The following is a 17,357-nucleotide window of genomic DNA, read 5'->3' on the forward strand; positions in this document are numbered from 1 at the left end:
TTTACAAGTAACTGATCGAAAGCATAAGAAAGTATTTGCAGAATTCAGCCACCCTATGGCCCTAAGTAGCTTGCTGAGTCTTTGCGGGTCTTAACTAGACTTGCCTTTAATGCCTTGAATATAATCCTAGAGAACACTGCTTAATTTGGAACAAAAAGAATAAACTAAATGTGTATAAAGTGTCAGTTTTGGAAAATACCTTTAAGATGGATGAGTCTTCAGGTCCAGTGAAATCAAACACTGCTAGAACTAGTAAACAATTGCTCCTAAAAGTTTTTCATTGATGCAATTTATACATTCATCAAATTAATTTTTACCACTTGAATATTTGTGGAAGTTTACTTTGTTAACAATATTATAGTAAGTAAACCACTGTGATAAAACAGGCTATCACATAAAAAAGTGGGGTTTTTTGGTGTGTGTCTCCATAAGTAAGTCAGCAAGAAGTGAGTGGGTAATTTAGCAATGATGCAATGTGCCTGGGTCATCAGCAGTAGGCAATTTAAAGACAAAAGATTTGAGAGTCATTTAGTCAAATTATGTGTGTTTGTAATATATATATATATATATATGATATAAAGTTGTAAAAAGAGATGTTTTTTCATAACATTGTGAAGGAGCACATACAAATATATACATTAAAACATCAACACTAGTGAACTGATGCTTTCTTGCTGGAAGGGTGCCAGAAATGCAGTCCAGCAAAGTCTCCATGCACTACTGAGTTTACAGTATTTTTAAATTTTATTTTTACATTTTGAAAATACAAACAAAAATATCAGTGAAACAGGGTGAAGCTGAGGGAAAGTACAACACATGTCCATAAATCTAAAATGTTCAGATGGATTTATTGCCACTAGTCACAAAGTACAGTCCTGTTTTCAACTTGTGCACAGTGGTACATTAGGTCAAGTTGCTCTAATTTCTGGGGCTGTGCACTTTATAAAAAAATTGCTGAAAGCAGTGATATGTGGTAAACATAAATTGAAAGAATAGATCACTGTGGGTATTCTCATTTTTAAAATGAAAATGTCCTTCAAAAAATCTATCTTCAAACAGCAGTCAGAGGCCCAGGCTGTGGTATGCAGTTGTTCTTCCCTTGACTTTGGACACCCACGTTGGCAGAGATGACAGCGCATCTGCTTTGGCTTCTTGTGTTAAACTTTCCCGATAAAAGTGACGTGGGGTTGAGCTCTATGAAATGCATTTCTACTACTCTTGAAGAGTGTTTCCCATCATTTTGGATTTTCTTCTCTTAATAACTTGTCCACGTCTTGGTATATTGAAAGAAATTATTAAAGAGGTCTTCTTTTCAGCAGTTCAATTCGATTAAGAAACTCTTACAATATATTTCAGTTTTGTTGAGTCTTTTGTGTTGTTTTGACTGTCAATTAGAACCAGGGAGGTGCGCTGATGATTCTCTACTATTTCAGCAACACTGTCGAAGCGCTGGAAAAAGAAGACAAAAAATAATTAGTGCTGGCTTCTTTTAATGCTGTAATATTGACAGTAATCACTGCATCTTTTTATCTTTGCTTCTCATCTATTTGAAGCAAGTTAAGCTACTTGTTACCAAGTTAGATGCTTTGCCTTTTAGTGAGAGCACTGATCCTTCTCTTAGTTCTGATTTTAGTCATTAACAGATTAGATTTAGACAACAGAAGATATTACAGGCACCAGCTGTCCCCTCCTTTCCATTTGTGATTGTCACCTGCACAAACTGAACCACTGAGTTTGCTGTGGGCCATAGTGAACTGACATTTCATTTTCCCTTAATGTATAGTAGGCTGCAGCCTGGCTGCTCAGCAGCTGTGGCAGATGTGGTTCAGCCACCTCAGAGGGAAGGCCGTGTCCAGGAGTAACAGGTACAGGCAGCCATCTATGAGACCTGTTCTAGTTACACAGTTTTAATGTTTGTCATGTTACTAATGTAAATTAGTATCCAGAATCTGATAGGTCTGTTGCTTTTCCTTTTGGACTTTGGTCAGATAAAGACTTTGGACTATCTATCCTGGGATCTTTGTTGAAGACCAGGTGAGCTCCAGGCTATTATATTGTCTCTGATCTCAAAACTGGTGCTTGGAAGGCAGATAATTAGGCTATGTCAAGCCTACTTTCACACTGCTGAAAAGCCTACTCTATGCAATGATAAACTGTTTTCATTGGTATTTGTGTTCCAAGTTTCTGGTTTGCTATCACAGTAATTATCTCCGTGGCAGAGTTGATAACCAGTGATCTTTTCACTCCAGAGCTAAAGTTTAGTATTTTCTTTATGTGAAAACAGTACTAACAGTAATGTCATTCTCATTTTTAGTAGTGTTGGAGGGTTTTTTGAGCATGGCTGTTCTTCCTTTGCAATTTTCCAAGAAACATAACTACAGTTTTAGATAGAAGGTAAGTGGAGGACTGTAAACAGTCAGAAAATTTATCTAGTGGCTGCAGCTCTTATCCTTTTAACTTTATTTAAACAGCTCTATGAGTATGTTTTAAATTTGGTCTGTGGTTCTAGTTACAGTGTACAGGAGCTGTTATAACACTGGTTTCTCTAGCTTGACAGATTGGTCATTATGAAGGGTATATTTTTATATTTATACATGAGGAATCTTTGTGGTCATAGTGCAATATATCTTAGTCCTTGCTTATTAAAGTTATATAATTGAAAACTGTTAGGAAAAATACCCCCACATCATCTCACCTCTTCACCACTTTTTTCTCTGCCCAGTGCATATTGCCTTGTTGATTCAATGAATCGTATAGGGATGTTGTACACTCTTCTGTTGTAAAACACAACCAGTGTATATGGCTGCCGTGAGTCCTGCCCAGAACTCTTCCTTATTAGAAAAGATCCATCCTAAAGAGAGAAAAGTAGTCAGTGTATTTGGCTCATTTCTTTTCAACAACCTAGTCTGGTTTTGGTTTAACATTTTTGATTTATATTAGCATTGAACCCTTTTCTCCCATTAGAAAAATAAGAGCAGCAGATGAGAAGTAGCATGTGTTCCTGCTAACAGTAGCTTGCAAAGGCATCATTTTAGAATCAGCTTTGCTGCTGCCTGTTCTCTCCCTCAACCAGAGAGAAAATGAAGAAATAAATACACAGTGGCAGCCATCTGTTGGGATCCACAGACTGTTTGGGAATAGTTCCTATCAGTGGCAGTAGGTAGGGAAGAAAGCAGGGAAAGGGTGGAGACACCCTTTCTCCAGAGCTGAAAAAAGGAGCTCACCACAGTCAAGCACCTGAACTCCTGACTATGCAGCCCTGTGCTCACTAACTCACAGTAGCCTTCACCTGGTGATAGCCCCCATTCTCTGCCCCTTTATCCTCTGTGGACTTAGGCAAGAGTGGAAATGTACTTGATGCTGAGGATGCAACTCTACATGGTCCTCCTCCCTCCGTGACACTAGATTTTGTAACAAGAATAGTTGAGAGAATTCAAATTCTCCAAATACCCAAATGCAGTGTTGCTATTTCAAAATGCATAACAACCCCAGCCTTTCCAAATAGCTGTTTCCACATGAGCCACTGGACAGTTGTGGAGACCACTTAAAAGCCACTGGCCTTTGCATTTCTTTTAAGGGGGTGTGCATGAGCTGTAAGATCTTCCTCAGCTCTCTAGTCTGTAATAGCATTCTCTGCAGTGCTTTGGTCTTTGAGTTGCACTAATGCAACTTTGTGTTGCAATGAAAGCCAGCATTAACTGGCTTAATTAAATGTCACCCCAATAATTCCAGGTTTGACAGTACTTGCATGGCACAGTAGTTCTGACCTGCTCAGAAGGCAACTGATGCTCTTTGAATACTTCTGGTTGTCTTTTTAAAATTTTTTTATTTGAAGTTCTGGGCTTTTCCCCCATAAAACAGACATTCTTTAAAAGTGACCTACCTTGTTTGATCGGTACAATGCATCTTCTGCCATTTTCCTATCACAGGTAGCAGCATACCATGCTTTACTGTGAACACCAGCATCCTAAAAAGAGAGGAACAGTGTTTCACCTGTAAAATAATAACAATAATAAAGAATATGGCCTGTAGGGGAGTTATTGCTAAATGGTGACAGCTATGAATAACTAAAATGCAGAAAACTCACGAGTTTAAAAAAGTCTTTGCCAGGAGTTCACAGTTTTAGTTGAGTAGAGGGAGGGTAAAGAAAAACTGGGAGCATCAAAACAGTGGTAACAGATTTGTGATAGAAGGCTGATAAATGACAGAAGACATATACCCTGAGGAAAGCAGTCAGGTTCAACTGTAGGATCGTTCTAAAGACAAAAGCTATTCCAGCAGAATTTAAAGAGGAACAAATTGTCGAGGAATGTTGAGGAATAATGCTCTTTGTGAACACAATCATGCCTGTCTCCACATGGACAGCATGATGCCTGGATAAGTTTTGCTCCAGCTTTACAGTAACAAGTTTAATGATAAAATTAATTTTCACACAAGCTTTGTCACCTCTGTACAAAACAGATTAAAGGTTGCACATTATAACTGAGCTGGTCTAGCTGACTTATTGCTGCCAGAAAGGGAATGTCTTGGCTTCTCCTTTGTGCTCATTTTGTGACTAGTGGCAATAAATCCATCTGATCCCATGGTGAGATAATTCACTTTATTAAACTTGCAGAAAAAAACCCAAAAAACTTTCCTTTTTTGTTTTGTCTTTTTTTGTGTTTGACTGCCAAGCTGATTTTCTGTCAGCTTAATGACTTGGCTCAACCCACTGCAGGATCAGGAAGGAGCACCACAGAAGCTGGGAGGGGAGCTGACAGTGAGGAGAGAGCAGAGCCTCAATTTTGGGGGCATTGTACTAAATTCTTAGAGACTGGCTCAAGCCATAACATATAATTTTACCTTCAAAATTTTTCCATTTATTTCTCCACTCACACTATTCATTGGAAAAAGAAAGGCTGAGAGGAATTGCAAATATGAAAGTACTTGCCCACATAGAGAATGAGTCCAGTGAACAAATCTTTGTTCAACAAAAGAAGGAATCAATGACCCCCAGACCTTTCTTCTACCCCTATCTGTGGCCTATAATGTAGAAGCAGAGAGCTGCTGCCAAAGTTTGGATGGGAACCAAGCAAACAGTGAATGTTGTGGGAATTAATGACATAATTAATTGTCATTAATCTGTGAGCACCTGTATTGTAGAGGATGCTACAGCAAATGATACCACTGTATAAAATTGCTGGGAAAATAACACTAGCAGCTAATTTTTTTAAAACAAAATGGATCTTTTATTAAGTTCTGTTTCTGCCCATGGCTGTTACATAAAAATTGCAAATGTAATTGCTACAAGCTGTTTATGTAGAGTTTTCTGGATTGCTTATTTGAAAGTAATTTTTATAATAAATATCTAGTATTACATACAGTTAAATTTTTTCCAGAACTTCAACTCCTTTGTGTTCCTCACTGTTGTATTATCTTTGTCATGTCAGAGTTTAGAATGCTTACTGTTGCTGGCTCTGCATGATAGAGCCTTTGGCTTACACTCAACTATTTTTACCTTGTTTGTGACTACTAGATTTATAAGAATGGGTTTTTGCATTTTGTAGTTTCCCTTCATTCAAAATAAGAGTAAGGGGAATAGCAGTGAAATTAAAATAACCTTGCATTTGCTTAGATCATTCAAAGCTTAATGTTGCAACAAAACACATAAAAAAAGAAGTGGCCATAAAACTGACAGCATGAATTGTAATGAGAAGAGAGCTGTTTAAAGAAACAGAAAGGAGCTGGACTTGGGACAGACTAAAACACACAGGGGAGGCATTGCAACATCATTGTATTTGCTTACTGCACCTTTTTTTTCCTGTACACAATTTGTACAGCTATAAGTTAGAACTGGAGAGTCAGGAAGACATGAAACTAAAGCTTTTTGTGACTGGTAGGGTGCCAAGATTTAATATAATACTGTTTACATATTTTTCTACAGTTTCTTAAACCTCTCCAATGCTACCTGTTCTGAGCATGTTTTAATGAAAGCTAACATTCAGATTATTTGTGCTACAGAAAAGCCTCATTGCAAAAGGGGGCATAGAAGCCCTCCAGGAATGTAATTTTCTATTGAAAGGAGGTGGAAATACTATTTTAAAATAAAGGATAAGGAGATTTCTGTAATATGAATTTAGCTAATACTATACCTGGTCTGCAGAACTTGAAACAGATGAAATGCTGCTGGGAGGGGAAGCACCCAAGGAACGGTTTGCAGCTTCTGGGACTTCTAGAAAAGAGAAAGAACAACAGGTATGAGTTTTCAAAGTATGTTTGTTATGATGTAAGAAATTGAATTGTTAAAATTATTACTTTGGAAGATCTGGAAACACTTGACCTTTGATATCAGTCAGGAAAGCTTTCTACTGGAAATAGATGGGGCCTATGTAAGTGCTGGGACACTTGCCTGCCCAAAGGGTAGCCTTGCTTGTGAAGGAAAAACCAGTCTGAATAACAATTTGGTTATTAGCCAGAACAAGATTCAGAGTACAGGAAAAAACCTCTTCCACCACCAAAGTGAATGAATGTAGCAACAGATAAGAACATGCAGGAACTCGATGCAAGTAATTCTCAGTCCTGTGAGAAGCAGTCTTACAGATGAGCAAGTCAGGAAAATGAATTTTTTTCAGGGATAATTTTTCACCAATTTAGACTGCCTGAATTGTTTGTACACACGTGCAAGAAGTCCAGGCAGCAAAATGGAGAAGCAGAATTAATATAAAACATTATGATGCTTAATTGGAATAACAAAGCATAGTTGAAAATAGTTACTAGGGCTGAAATACAGATATAAGAGTTTAAGAAATCAGAAGTGAAATGTTTGAGTAGTGTTGCATAGTAATGATATGATGAAAGAAGTATGGATTATTGCTTTCTGGTAAAAAAATAATTTAGCCCAACAGTAGGTGTCTGCTATAGGTACTTGTGAACACAGCTGGATGCAAATCAATATACTAGAGAAGATCATTGTAGAAAGTTAAGTGATGCTTATTTTGTTATTATGGGAAGCTTTTTTCCTGTGTGTTTTACTTATTAGGGAAAACAAATGCTACCCTTTCTGGATATGGTGCTCTGCAGACTTCATTGTTAAATCTGCACTAATAAAATTCTGATATAGATATTGGTTTAGAAAGCAATAGAATTGCTTTCTAAATAGAGAAGACCATACAGTGACCAGAACTAAAAAAATGCAACTGGAGGACAAAGCCAATTGTGTGAAGTACGTTTAGAACTTCTTTTGCAGTAAAGATGCAACTGTCTGGAAGCTGCATCCCCAAGTGGAGAGGAGACATTATAGAGAGCAGTTCCAGCTCTCAATGAATTAATAATCACCTGAAGAAGGCTGTTCAATATTATGGATTTTGGTTTTTCTGTCAAATTTTGACTGACTGGCTGTTAAAGCTACATCTGAAAGTAGACTGTATGAATGAAGCAAGAACTGACAGAAGTCAGATTAGTGAATTAGACCTGACAAAAGGATATTAAAATAAGTAATGAAAGATGCCTTGGCTGTGTGTAAAAAAAGTAAAGAGAGATGGGGCTTTATACAATAAGAATTTTATTGATTTTAAAGATAATCTAGGTACTAAACAAATAGTAGTTCTGGCACAGAAATAGAAATTTACAATCAAATTGGAAGCAGAGCTTAAATAACATTATACAATTGAACTGATGGGCCCAGATTACCTATGAAATTTTAAAAACTGGCACATGTAATTCAGGGGTGGTAACAGTTATTTTACATAATTTTCAAGTCAGGATGGTACCAAATAATTAAAGAATACCAAACATAACTGCTACACCTGAAGTGGAAAAAGTGACTTGAGCATCTACAGGGTTTTTTGCCTGATTCCACAGAACACAAGGCCCTAGGAGAGAATTTGAAGGAAATAACATCAAGATTTGGAAGTAAAGGTACAACTAGCACGAGAAAATATGAATTTTAGCCAAGTAGATAAAATGTTACAGCTCTTTCATAGAATAACAGAGTTCTACAAAGAGGGGATGTGGCAGTGTACTTAATCTGGACTTCAGAGGAGCATTTGACACTGTGCCATATGGGAAAGAAGTACTTGTAATGATGAAGACAGAAGTTAGCTCTAGGCTTGTATACAAAGAAGAGATGGCAGATTATGCTCAAGGGACATCAGTGATTATGGGACCAGTGGTATGTATTATAAAGTTGTTATTGGACCTGGCACTGAATAAGATTATGCTAAAGAAAGTTTACTAATCAGAGCATCATTTACCACTAGATGGTCTTGAAGAATAGTTACAGTTCCAGGAGTAGTAAGACTTTATGCTTCCAGTTGAAGCACATCAGTTGTGTGATGGGAGCAGACAAGCTTGAGTGCATCAGTCAAGAGCATTAATGTGAATCATGTATTAATGTGAACTTCTCAGCGCAGGAGATATAATTGCAACATGCATCAAGCAAATGTTTCCAGGAAAGAGATACACTAATAACAGCATGTCAGTTTAAGCTACACCAAATGTAGATTTATATGTGCCATTCTCACCATCTGTTTACAATATGAAAGATATGTTCAGACTGAATAAGTACAGTAAAGGGCTTACAGGAAGGTCAGACAAGTGTCTGCTAACAAGCAACTAGAAAAATGTTAATCTAATTTACACTTCTGCACAAAGAGGGTTTATATACATATTACCTAATTTGTTTTTAGCTGTGAACTGAAACAAAGTCCATCTTGGAAAGCACTACTTAGAAAAGAGCTTCAGCAATTGCTATTATAAATGTACCTTCTTTTTTCCTTCTGTAGAAAAAGAATAAATTGAATGTAATAATAATCTGTCTGTCTTGTAGGCAACAGAAGTCTGGAGCAGCCCAGAAATGTCATATTTAAGATTCTTCTGTGACAAGGAAGATTGATGGAATCTTTATTATGATGGGAAATGACCCAAATTGCCTTTGCTAGGATTTCCAGTATTCATAAATATAAATGAAGCACGCATTTTCCATCAATAATCCTGAGATACTCCCTTAATTTTACTAGCTGAGCTAAGATCTTGGATACTTGACCCTCTCTTTGTATGCATTACAGATACATTAATTCCAAACTAATTAACATGCAAGGTATTTTGAAATAATTTTAACTCAGAGATTAATTTGAAATTACAAGTTAGTCACATTTTAATTCAAAAACTGAATTATACTTACTTGGCAGAATTGAGGGCTTTTGGAGCAGAGGCCTGAAATAAATGTTGAGAGATTACAGAAAGGTCTGAGGGGATGGACCCAGTCCTGATAATATGAAAACTGAAAATATGCAGTGGTAGAATGTGTTCCATCTCACCCATGTGTTCATTGAGAAACATGGGTCTGATACAGGTATTTTTAAAAAATGATATCCCACTAGTAGGAATTTAAACATGGGTTTTAAATCTCCATCACCTTATTACAGATTATATCCCCTCATGCTTTTTGGTGACAGTTAAAGTATTTGTATGCATTGCCATGTTTTATTTTTTTGCCACTGTGAGGCTTCAGGAATCTCAGCTCTGAAAAAGCAACAAGGAGGCTCCAGTGAAAAGAGTGCCCCCCTTTGAGCCTCTCACAGCTGGTGCACAGTAATATTCCCAAGAGGATGGAAAGGGACCTTACTTTTGGGCACCACTTGGAAGGGGGGGAAGTGGAAGTTCCTGGCTGGAATTGCGCCGTCGTTCTGGTACCATAGGTTTTTCTGGAGTTTGGGAAAACAAATGGTAGAGTCACGATTTCTTCAGAAATATATTATCCCAGGTAAGGGAGTCCCAGTAGATGAGGGAGGGTTTCTTTTACTATAAATTTGGGTTTTTTTTCTGACATGGCAGCCTGCCATTGCACTGCTGTTAACTACTGCTAGGCAAATACCCGTGCTGCGGATGCCTGCGGGGCTGGGCGGGACTCTGTGACACAGGGGGAGGAGGGCAGCCCGCCCGGAGCGAGGCAGCAGCTCCTGCTGGAGCCACCTCGCCCAGGCACAGACAGAGCCACAGCCAGAGCCAGGATGGAGTCCCTGCCTGTGCCAGGGACTGTCTCTTGCCAGGAGTCGGCTCTGGGAGGGATGGTTCTGGCTGAGTTCAGAGCCTGTCCCTCCCTTCCCCCTTCTCCACTTCCAGGGCTCCATGGGCACACTGCTGGTCCATCACTGTGCTACATTACCCTGCCAGGAACCTCAGCAGCTTTACTGGGACTGCTTTCAGAGAACAATGATACTCACTGCAACTGAGGCTGCCCAGATCCAGTTTGAAACTGCTAAAACCAAACACCCCTCAAAAACCTACAGTAACTTGAATGTCGTGCTGTTTGTTTCATGTTTTAGTAAGAAAAAAATCGGAAAAATGTCAACTTTTCACATTAGTGGGTATAATTTACCTTCATTTGCAGTTAAGGTCTCTCTGGAAGGTAAACATGGTTTCTGCAATAAAAGAGAAGGACAACCAAGTATTAACTGGCACTTGTGTAGCAAATGTTTATAATTTATACTTTTTGTGAAACAGTCTAGAATTGACAACATCCTGGAAGAATTAGGAGGCAGGGACATAGCCATTCTGTGAAGAGTCTCTAGTTGTATGACCTTGAAGTTTGCGATTTTGCAAAGGAGATTTGGAAAGAATCCCAGCTTGTGGGTATAAATAGATGGAGAAAAACTAAAATCTAGATGGTTCATTCTTATCTCAGGACCTAAAATCAGAAGTCTATCCCAAATACTTGAAAATGAAAATTGGATTTTCATCTGTATTGAACTATGCACACAAATATCTGAACGCATTTTCTTCTGTTTACTGGAAGTTAAACTGTTGGTTTAGCTCACAGTAAAACTGGAACCAATCTTCCACTTTTTTTTTTTTTGCTTTCATTTTGAAACAATGATAATAAACTGCCAGTTTTGAAACATTTTTTGAATAAATTTCTTTGAAAATTTCAACCAGTCCTCTTACTTTCTGCCACAAGAAGTTTTGGGATATTTTTTGAATTACTGAAAAACCTTAAACAAATTCTGGTAAAATCCTGCATATTTCCTTGAGCTATCACTTTCAATGAACTCATGTTCCCCATAAGCAGCCCTGTACATTCTGGGAATACTTCTGAATTGTCTGTATTCCTATCTATTTCTCATTTATTCAGCTCATGCACTGTGTTTATTGTTACATCTCAGGGCATTGAATTCAAACTTTGCTTTGATCAAAATATTTTTCTTCTTGAGCAGAAAGATCACTGATCTTCATTCGTGTAATAGCACCCAAATATTTCCTGTCTTTATAACTCTTTCCCCTAGCATTTTTTACATTCATCTTGTAACCAAACCCATGTAAAATTAAGTTTTACAATAAATTAAAAATATAATAGAAGTTTTGGGTGATTATGCAATTACAAGTCAACTTACTGGTGAAATTACTGCATTAGAAGTTTTCTTGCTGAAGTATGGAGGAAAAAGAAAAATAAAGAATATGGTTACTTAGCATACATAGATTACTTAGATACATGGATTCATATAGCAACTAAGCATCAGTTTCATTGGCTCTCAGGGTATTTCTGTCTAAGATGGGATTCACTGGATACTTGTAGCAGTTAGAAACAAAGAAGAATAAAAAAGGAATAAGGCTATTATCAGATGCAATGTGGGGACTCACTAAAGGTACTTGCACAAGGAAGCTACAACTCTGTCCAATACTTAACATGGGACTAAATCAGGCAAGGCAGCCAGCATCTGCCATCAGTGGCAGGCAGTGAAGGGCAAGGCCACTTGGCATACAAACAGTGTTCCTCCAGAAATAGCAAAATAACAGCTTGCCTTTGCCTAGTCAGGATATCTTTCACAAACAGGAATAAATGTTATTCCTGAATTCTAATTGTTATAGGCAAGGATAGGAGTTAGCTCCTAATACACCTATTAAACCCATCCCCATCAAAGAAGTACTTTTATAGTTTTGTACTCACAGGCCCCTTGGTAATGGAGATGGAGCTGCTCCAGTGGGAAATCTGGATTCTTGTGTGTTATTGAACCTCTGACCTAGAGATGCAAGCAATATATTTAGTATGCAATGTGAGCGGTATCTGAACAGTGGATTTTCCTCATTGCCATTTTAGTGTTAATGTAATAAAGGTAAAAAATATCCACTGCTTTAATTTTTTCTTAACATGTTTTCAGTATGGTAATACAAGAGAACAGTTCAGTAACACTTCTTGCTTATTGCTGACTGTACAGATAAGATTTACACTGACACACTACATTGCACGCTGTATTCTGCTAACTGGTGGCATATCAGTCCCACTCATATTGCTGTGTTTTCATCTGAATACTTACTTTCATCATTGTTGTTAGCTTCATGGTCCTGTAATAGAAAAAGAGGTTAGATTTGATATGAAGGAATTAAAAAAGGAATTACTGTGTTCAGTTTTAATTCCTTCACTACCAGAAGGACACAGAAGTAATGGAGCAGAGAAGGGCAACAAGGCTGGTGAAAGGACTGAAGCACAAGTGTTATGTGGAGTGGATGGGGGAGCTGGGCATGTTTAGCCTGGAGAAAAGGAGGCTCAGGGGGGCCTTACTGCTCTCTACAAGTACCTGAAAGGAGGGTATCAGGCTTTTTTCACTGGTAACAAGTGACAGGACAAGAGGAAATGGCCTAATGCTGCACCAGGAGAGATTTAGATTAGATATTAGAAAAAATGTTTTCACTGAAAGGGTGGTCAGGCATGGAATGGGCTGCCCAGGGAAGTGGTGGAATCACGATCCTTGGAGGTGTTCAAAAGCCACGTGGATGTGGCACTTAGGGACATGGTTTACTGGTGAACATGGTGGTGCTGGATTAACAGCTGGAACTTGATCTTAGAGGTCTTTCTCAGCCTGAATGATTCTTTGATTATTAAATGACAACTGCATGAATAATCAATATGGTTTTGGTATCTGCAGTAATTTTAAAGAAATATTTGTACAGAAGGCATATAGTATCCAGAATACTTTCATGATGTTATTTGAAAAATTTTAAGCAACCATCAAACTTTGAACTTTCTAATCATCTTGAGATTGCTTGTAGTAAGTATTGAGAAAATTTGGCCTTAGTTTTGCAGTGATACCTTTTGGTTCATGTTTAATTTCTGACCTGGAAGACAGAAATTTTGCAGCAGATTTCAACATACTAAAACCACATCTTCCACTGAATGGATAAAACTGAGTGGACCCTCTTATCACCATGCTAGAATTGAAGCAATCCACCTAATTTCCTGGCTTCTTTGGGAGAGGCTTAATTTTGGCTCCCATTTCTTGACTTTTAGGGAATCAAGACTCCCATATGGTAAGTATCTTTCAAAGAAGCACCAGTTATTAATTTGTCTGCATTCATCTACCCAGCTAATAGCTTTTCACTAATGTTAGTGACAAATGCCTCCATTCTCTCGCTGGAGAGGTGTAATCCATCACCCAGCAGTTGGGGAAATGAGACATGGCAAATTTTTTCTCCCAGTCAGCTCAGGCCTTTGAGAGGAACAAGGGTTACAGTTCTGTGCACATGATCAGTGCTGGTTAGTGCTGACAGCAGACTGAATGGGAGCAGTTAACAGATGTTTCTGTTTTTGTTTGGGCTTTGCCAGTGTGCTGGAGCCAGGGATGGAAAGGAACAACAGAGCACTGGACAAACATCATGCTCATTACCATGTGTTTGTTTCAAATTGTAAAGGCTGCCACTTACAAGACAAGCAAAGACCCCAGAATTGAGACTGCACTGGGTAACTCTTTCCTAGGCTGACTCTTGTGACAAACTGGTGAGCTGCAAGCACCCAGGAGCTGAATGCACCCATGGTACCAATGAGTGTTTGTCTGGGAGCTTCATCTTGGAGCTGTAACTCAGTGTGTGGCTCCAGCTAAAGGATAGTCTCTTTTTATTCTCTGCAAAGCTAGGATGATATCCATCTCAAATGCAAGCTTTGAAAATGCATTAATAGAGAGGTTTCAGCTGCAATGTGGCACTTGAGTCTGTTCTGAAGCAGGAGTATTCTTAGTGCTGATCAGATAGTGGAATTTCTGTCGAATATACTCCCTTGAGATGTGGGATTTTTCTTGTATTGGTAAGAAAAGCTGAGAAATCAAACTATTTCCTAAAAGAGAAATCCCAAATTTGGCACCATTTAGGATTTGTTCAGAATCCCACAGGATACAGATCTAAATGGGAAGAACTTTGTGATGAGGTGGAAGGGAAACTAAAATGCTGTTGTACATACAAACTGCTTGGTACATCTAGAAATTTAAACACTGAAGACTGTAAGGTGCTCATATACCATCTGCACTGTTACCATAACTTCTAATCCTATTATATGACCCCAAATTCCTGGTTTCAAGTGTCTAGTTTCTCTATATAGTTATTGGTAGACTGATTATTTCCTAGGGACAATTCAGAGCACAGGGCTGGGACAGGGTCTGAGCATGCAGCTTTTGGCACAGATGCTGACACAGTTGACACGTTGCTCTGTTCTGGATGGTTGGCTCCTCAGGAAGACCCTCTCAAACTAGAGTACAGCTGTGAGTAGAGCTATGGTGTAGATCAATTAATGGAGCTAATCTGGCTGAAAAAGATTTGCTTTTGCTCCTTTCTGCAGCTGGACAAGTTTCCAAATAGTTTGCTTAAAACAACCCAGCACAGTGGAAAGGACAGACAGGATAAGAGCAGAGGGGGCAGAGGGAGAAGAGGACTGGCTGAAACACAGCCTTAGGACCCAAGGCTTGTAATTAGTCCTTCAAGGACTGCATTTTCTAGTGATACTGGTTACTCACACTACCCAGTCTGACATTTTAGAAGGTTTCCATTTTCAGAAAGCATTAATCATTCACCATCTGAGAGGAATGAGGCTAAAGGAAAAGTGCTTCAGATTGGGCAGAATAATCCTCTGCTACTTAAAGTAAGGTTCCTGAAGTACAACTGGTACAAGAAATTGTTTTTTGTGGACTGAAACATATATCCCTTATATCCCATATATCCCAAAAAACATTTGAACTTTTTCTTGGATCAATACAGATGTCCAGTGCTCTTTTGCCCAAAGGATTAATAGCAACAATCACAATATTACATTAATCTGACATTCAGCCATCTGTTTCCATTATTTAATCCAGATAATAAATAGATAATCCATCTATTTAGATATGAAACACAGGACCAAATGTAACATGTTCTTTTCGAGTGGCCCATTAACTACTCACTGGTTTTGGATGAAGACGACTTCTGGGGAGAGGCAAAATATTTCTGAAAAATACACACAGTAAGTTATAATTAATAAGATTTATTTATTTAATTGGCTCAGATAGGCTTTTTAAGATCTAGAAGGAAGGAGGTCTGCAGTAAATGGATTTGATTTCAGCTCTGCACAGCTACAGTGCTTCTGTGGATGCTGTGCCCTTGGTGTGGAACTACTCTGGAACAGCTCCTGTCCTAGACCTTGGGTCTCCTGTGACTGCACAGGACCTCACCAAACACCCTCACACACAGAGTATTGTGGATGCCTCTTTCTGGGGGCACATAACATACTCTGTAAAATAATGACCTAGAGAGGAGGCAGGGCTTATGATGCAGCTTTCTATGCCTCTGGGTACACAGGAGTGAAGTAGGCTGCACACACAAGTATGATTTGGCCCTTTTCTGACAGAGACTTGGGATATAAACAATGGATTTACTGAGCCCAGTTTCTTGACAAGCAATTTTATACAACTGCAAAAACATCTAATTTGCAAGGGTGCAGAGATGGCTAATAGGACGTTCAACTGGCTGGCAGAGATATTTTATCCCTGTACTGGATCCCTAAAGGGTTATTTAAGAAAATCCTATCTATATGGCAAACTGCCTTCAACACAGAAGTTCACAAAGCAAGGAGAGCTTTTGGTTCTCACCTTGTCCTAGCATCCCTAGCTATTTGAGTGGCCTGACAACTGTTTATTGTTTGAAGTCTACACATTAGAGAGAAGAAATTTTTTTTCTCTGCTAATATTTCCTATTGATTGAAGCTGCTGTTAACTTACCTGGAATTATCCTGCTTCGGTGACTCTCTGGTCATGCTGTGCATGTGGGAGTGCTCTGTACTCTGAGCAGGCATGAACATGAGTGGCTTAGTGAACCTAGTAATTAAACGTGAATTAAGAAAAGAAAATTACATTTAACAACAGTGAATACAAACAAAACCTCTCTGTCTTCTCCCACACCCCCTCAAAATTCTAATAAGTAACCTTAAGAGTATTTCTTTTTAATATGTATTACATTTGGGTTATTGAAATTAACATAGAAATGGTTGATAATATTTGTGCAGATAATCTGAAGAGATATTTACTGTATGTATTTCTTACTTCTGTTACTGTATTTCTTCTAGAGAAAGAATTACCAGACATGTAGTATCTAGATGAGAAAAAATATTTTCTGACAGTTTTAAATAATGCACAAACATTGACAGCAATGGGTTACCTGGTTACTGGTGGTGGTGATGGTTTTTCCTGTAAGAGAAAACGCACTGAATTGTTTTTTGGTCACTTTTTAATTTCATAAAATAGATATTATGATCCTATTTATGTTACCACATCAAGATATTATTTTTGCATTGTGATACAGATTTCTACTAGAGCTCTGTCTGGTAATCTACATTAGGATGGGACAGGCAAGAACTCAACATCAGTAAATCTGCTTTGGCCATATGTTATGTCAGTACCAGCAAATGGGAAAAAAATTACTGTGTCAGAACTGTCATTGCTCCTCTGCTGCAGTTTTTCTGCAAAACATTCCCTTAGGCTGCTGCTTCACAGATTGGATCACTATCACAGAGGACTGGGAAACTTTCCCCTTCCCATTTACTCTTTTGAAATGGTTTGCCAGTTTTTCTGAAAAGGGAGTGTCAGAAAGCTTTAAGTGCAAGAAGAGTTATGTTCCCAGTTTTCCCTTTTGAAAGGCTGATAATCTTTTCTCACAGTCACATCTGTACCCTGCCTGAGGGCAATGGGAGTGATACTGTAGAAAGGCCTCACCTCTTCTTCAGGAACCTCGTAGACCTCTACAGGACAGGGAAGAAATAAAAAGCATTCTTTAGTGTAGCAAAACCATAGTGCATGTTACCATAAAAGCTGATCTGAATTTGTATCAGTCATACTTCTGACTCCGGAAAAACAACTTGGAGAATCTGCTCAGAATTTGAATCTGCCACCCTGGAAAAGCAACATCCCCTGTCTTGTAGGGAAAACTTCAGGTGAAGTCTGAAGGAATTCTGATATACAGTCACTGTATTAATCAAGTTTCCTCCCATTGCAAAACCTTTTTATTGTTTTGTTTTTCTTCTCATTCCCTCCCTGCTGCAAGCAAGATGAATGCTTGTGTTGTGCAAAGCTGGGTCAGTTTGGAAAAAATGT

General features: G+C 38.4%; 1 protein-coding gene across 6 annotated transcripts in view; it reads right to left on the reverse strand.

Annotated features, from left to right (window-relative positions):
- Positions 1 to 725: 725 nt before the first annotated feature.
- BLNK (B cell linker) overlaps positions 726 to 17,357 on the reverse strand; it is an 88,354-nt gene continuing 71,722 nt past the window's right edge. For 5 of the 6 annotated variants that reach the window (XM_054515588.1, XM_036385765.1, XM_036385763.2 and 2 more), the window contains 14 exons: positions 16,980 to 17,005; positions 16,426 to 16,454; positions 15,990 to 16,085; positions 15,177 to 15,219; positions 12,291 to 12,318; positions 11,924 to 11,996; positions 11,370 to 11,400; positions 10,358 to 10,400; positions 9,605 to 9,683; positions 9,161 to 9,192; positions 6,132 to 6,211; positions 3,884 to 3,967; positions 2,696 to 2,851; positions 726 to 1,449 (listed from right to left, as the gene is read on the reverse strand). In XM_054515588.1, the coding sequence (XP_054371563.1) occupies positions 1,330 to 1,449; positions 2,696 to 2,851; positions 3,884 to 3,967; positions 6,132 to 6,211; positions 9,161 to 9,192; positions 9,605 to 9,683; positions 10,358 to 10,400; positions 11,370 to 11,400; positions 11,924 to 11,996; positions 12,291 to 12,318; positions 15,177 to 15,219; positions 15,990 to 16,085; positions 16,426 to 16,454; positions 16,980 to 17,005 (920 nt within the window). In that variant the 3' untranslated portion in view covers positions 726 to 1,329. Of the gene's footprint in view, positions 1,450 to 2,695; positions 2,852 to 3,883; positions 3,994 to 6,131; positions 6,212 to 9,160; positions 9,193 to 9,604; positions 9,684 to 10,357; positions 10,401 to 11,369; positions 11,401 to 11,923; positions 11,997 to 12,290; positions 12,319 to 15,176; positions 15,220 to 15,989; positions 16,086 to 16,425; positions 16,455 to 16,979; positions 17,006 to 17,357 lie in introns of those variants that run through there. The other variant, XM_036385767.2, reaches the window with a different exon arrangement.

Source organism: Molothrus ater, chromosome 8 (genome assembly GCF_012460135.2).
Source record: "Molothrus ater isolate BHLD 08-10-18 breed brown headed cowbird chromosome 8, BPBGC_Mater_1.1, whole genome shotgun sequence".
Taxonomy (NCBI): domain Eukaryota; kingdom Metazoa; phylum Chordata; class Aves; order Passeriformes; family Icteridae; genus Molothrus; species Molothrus ater.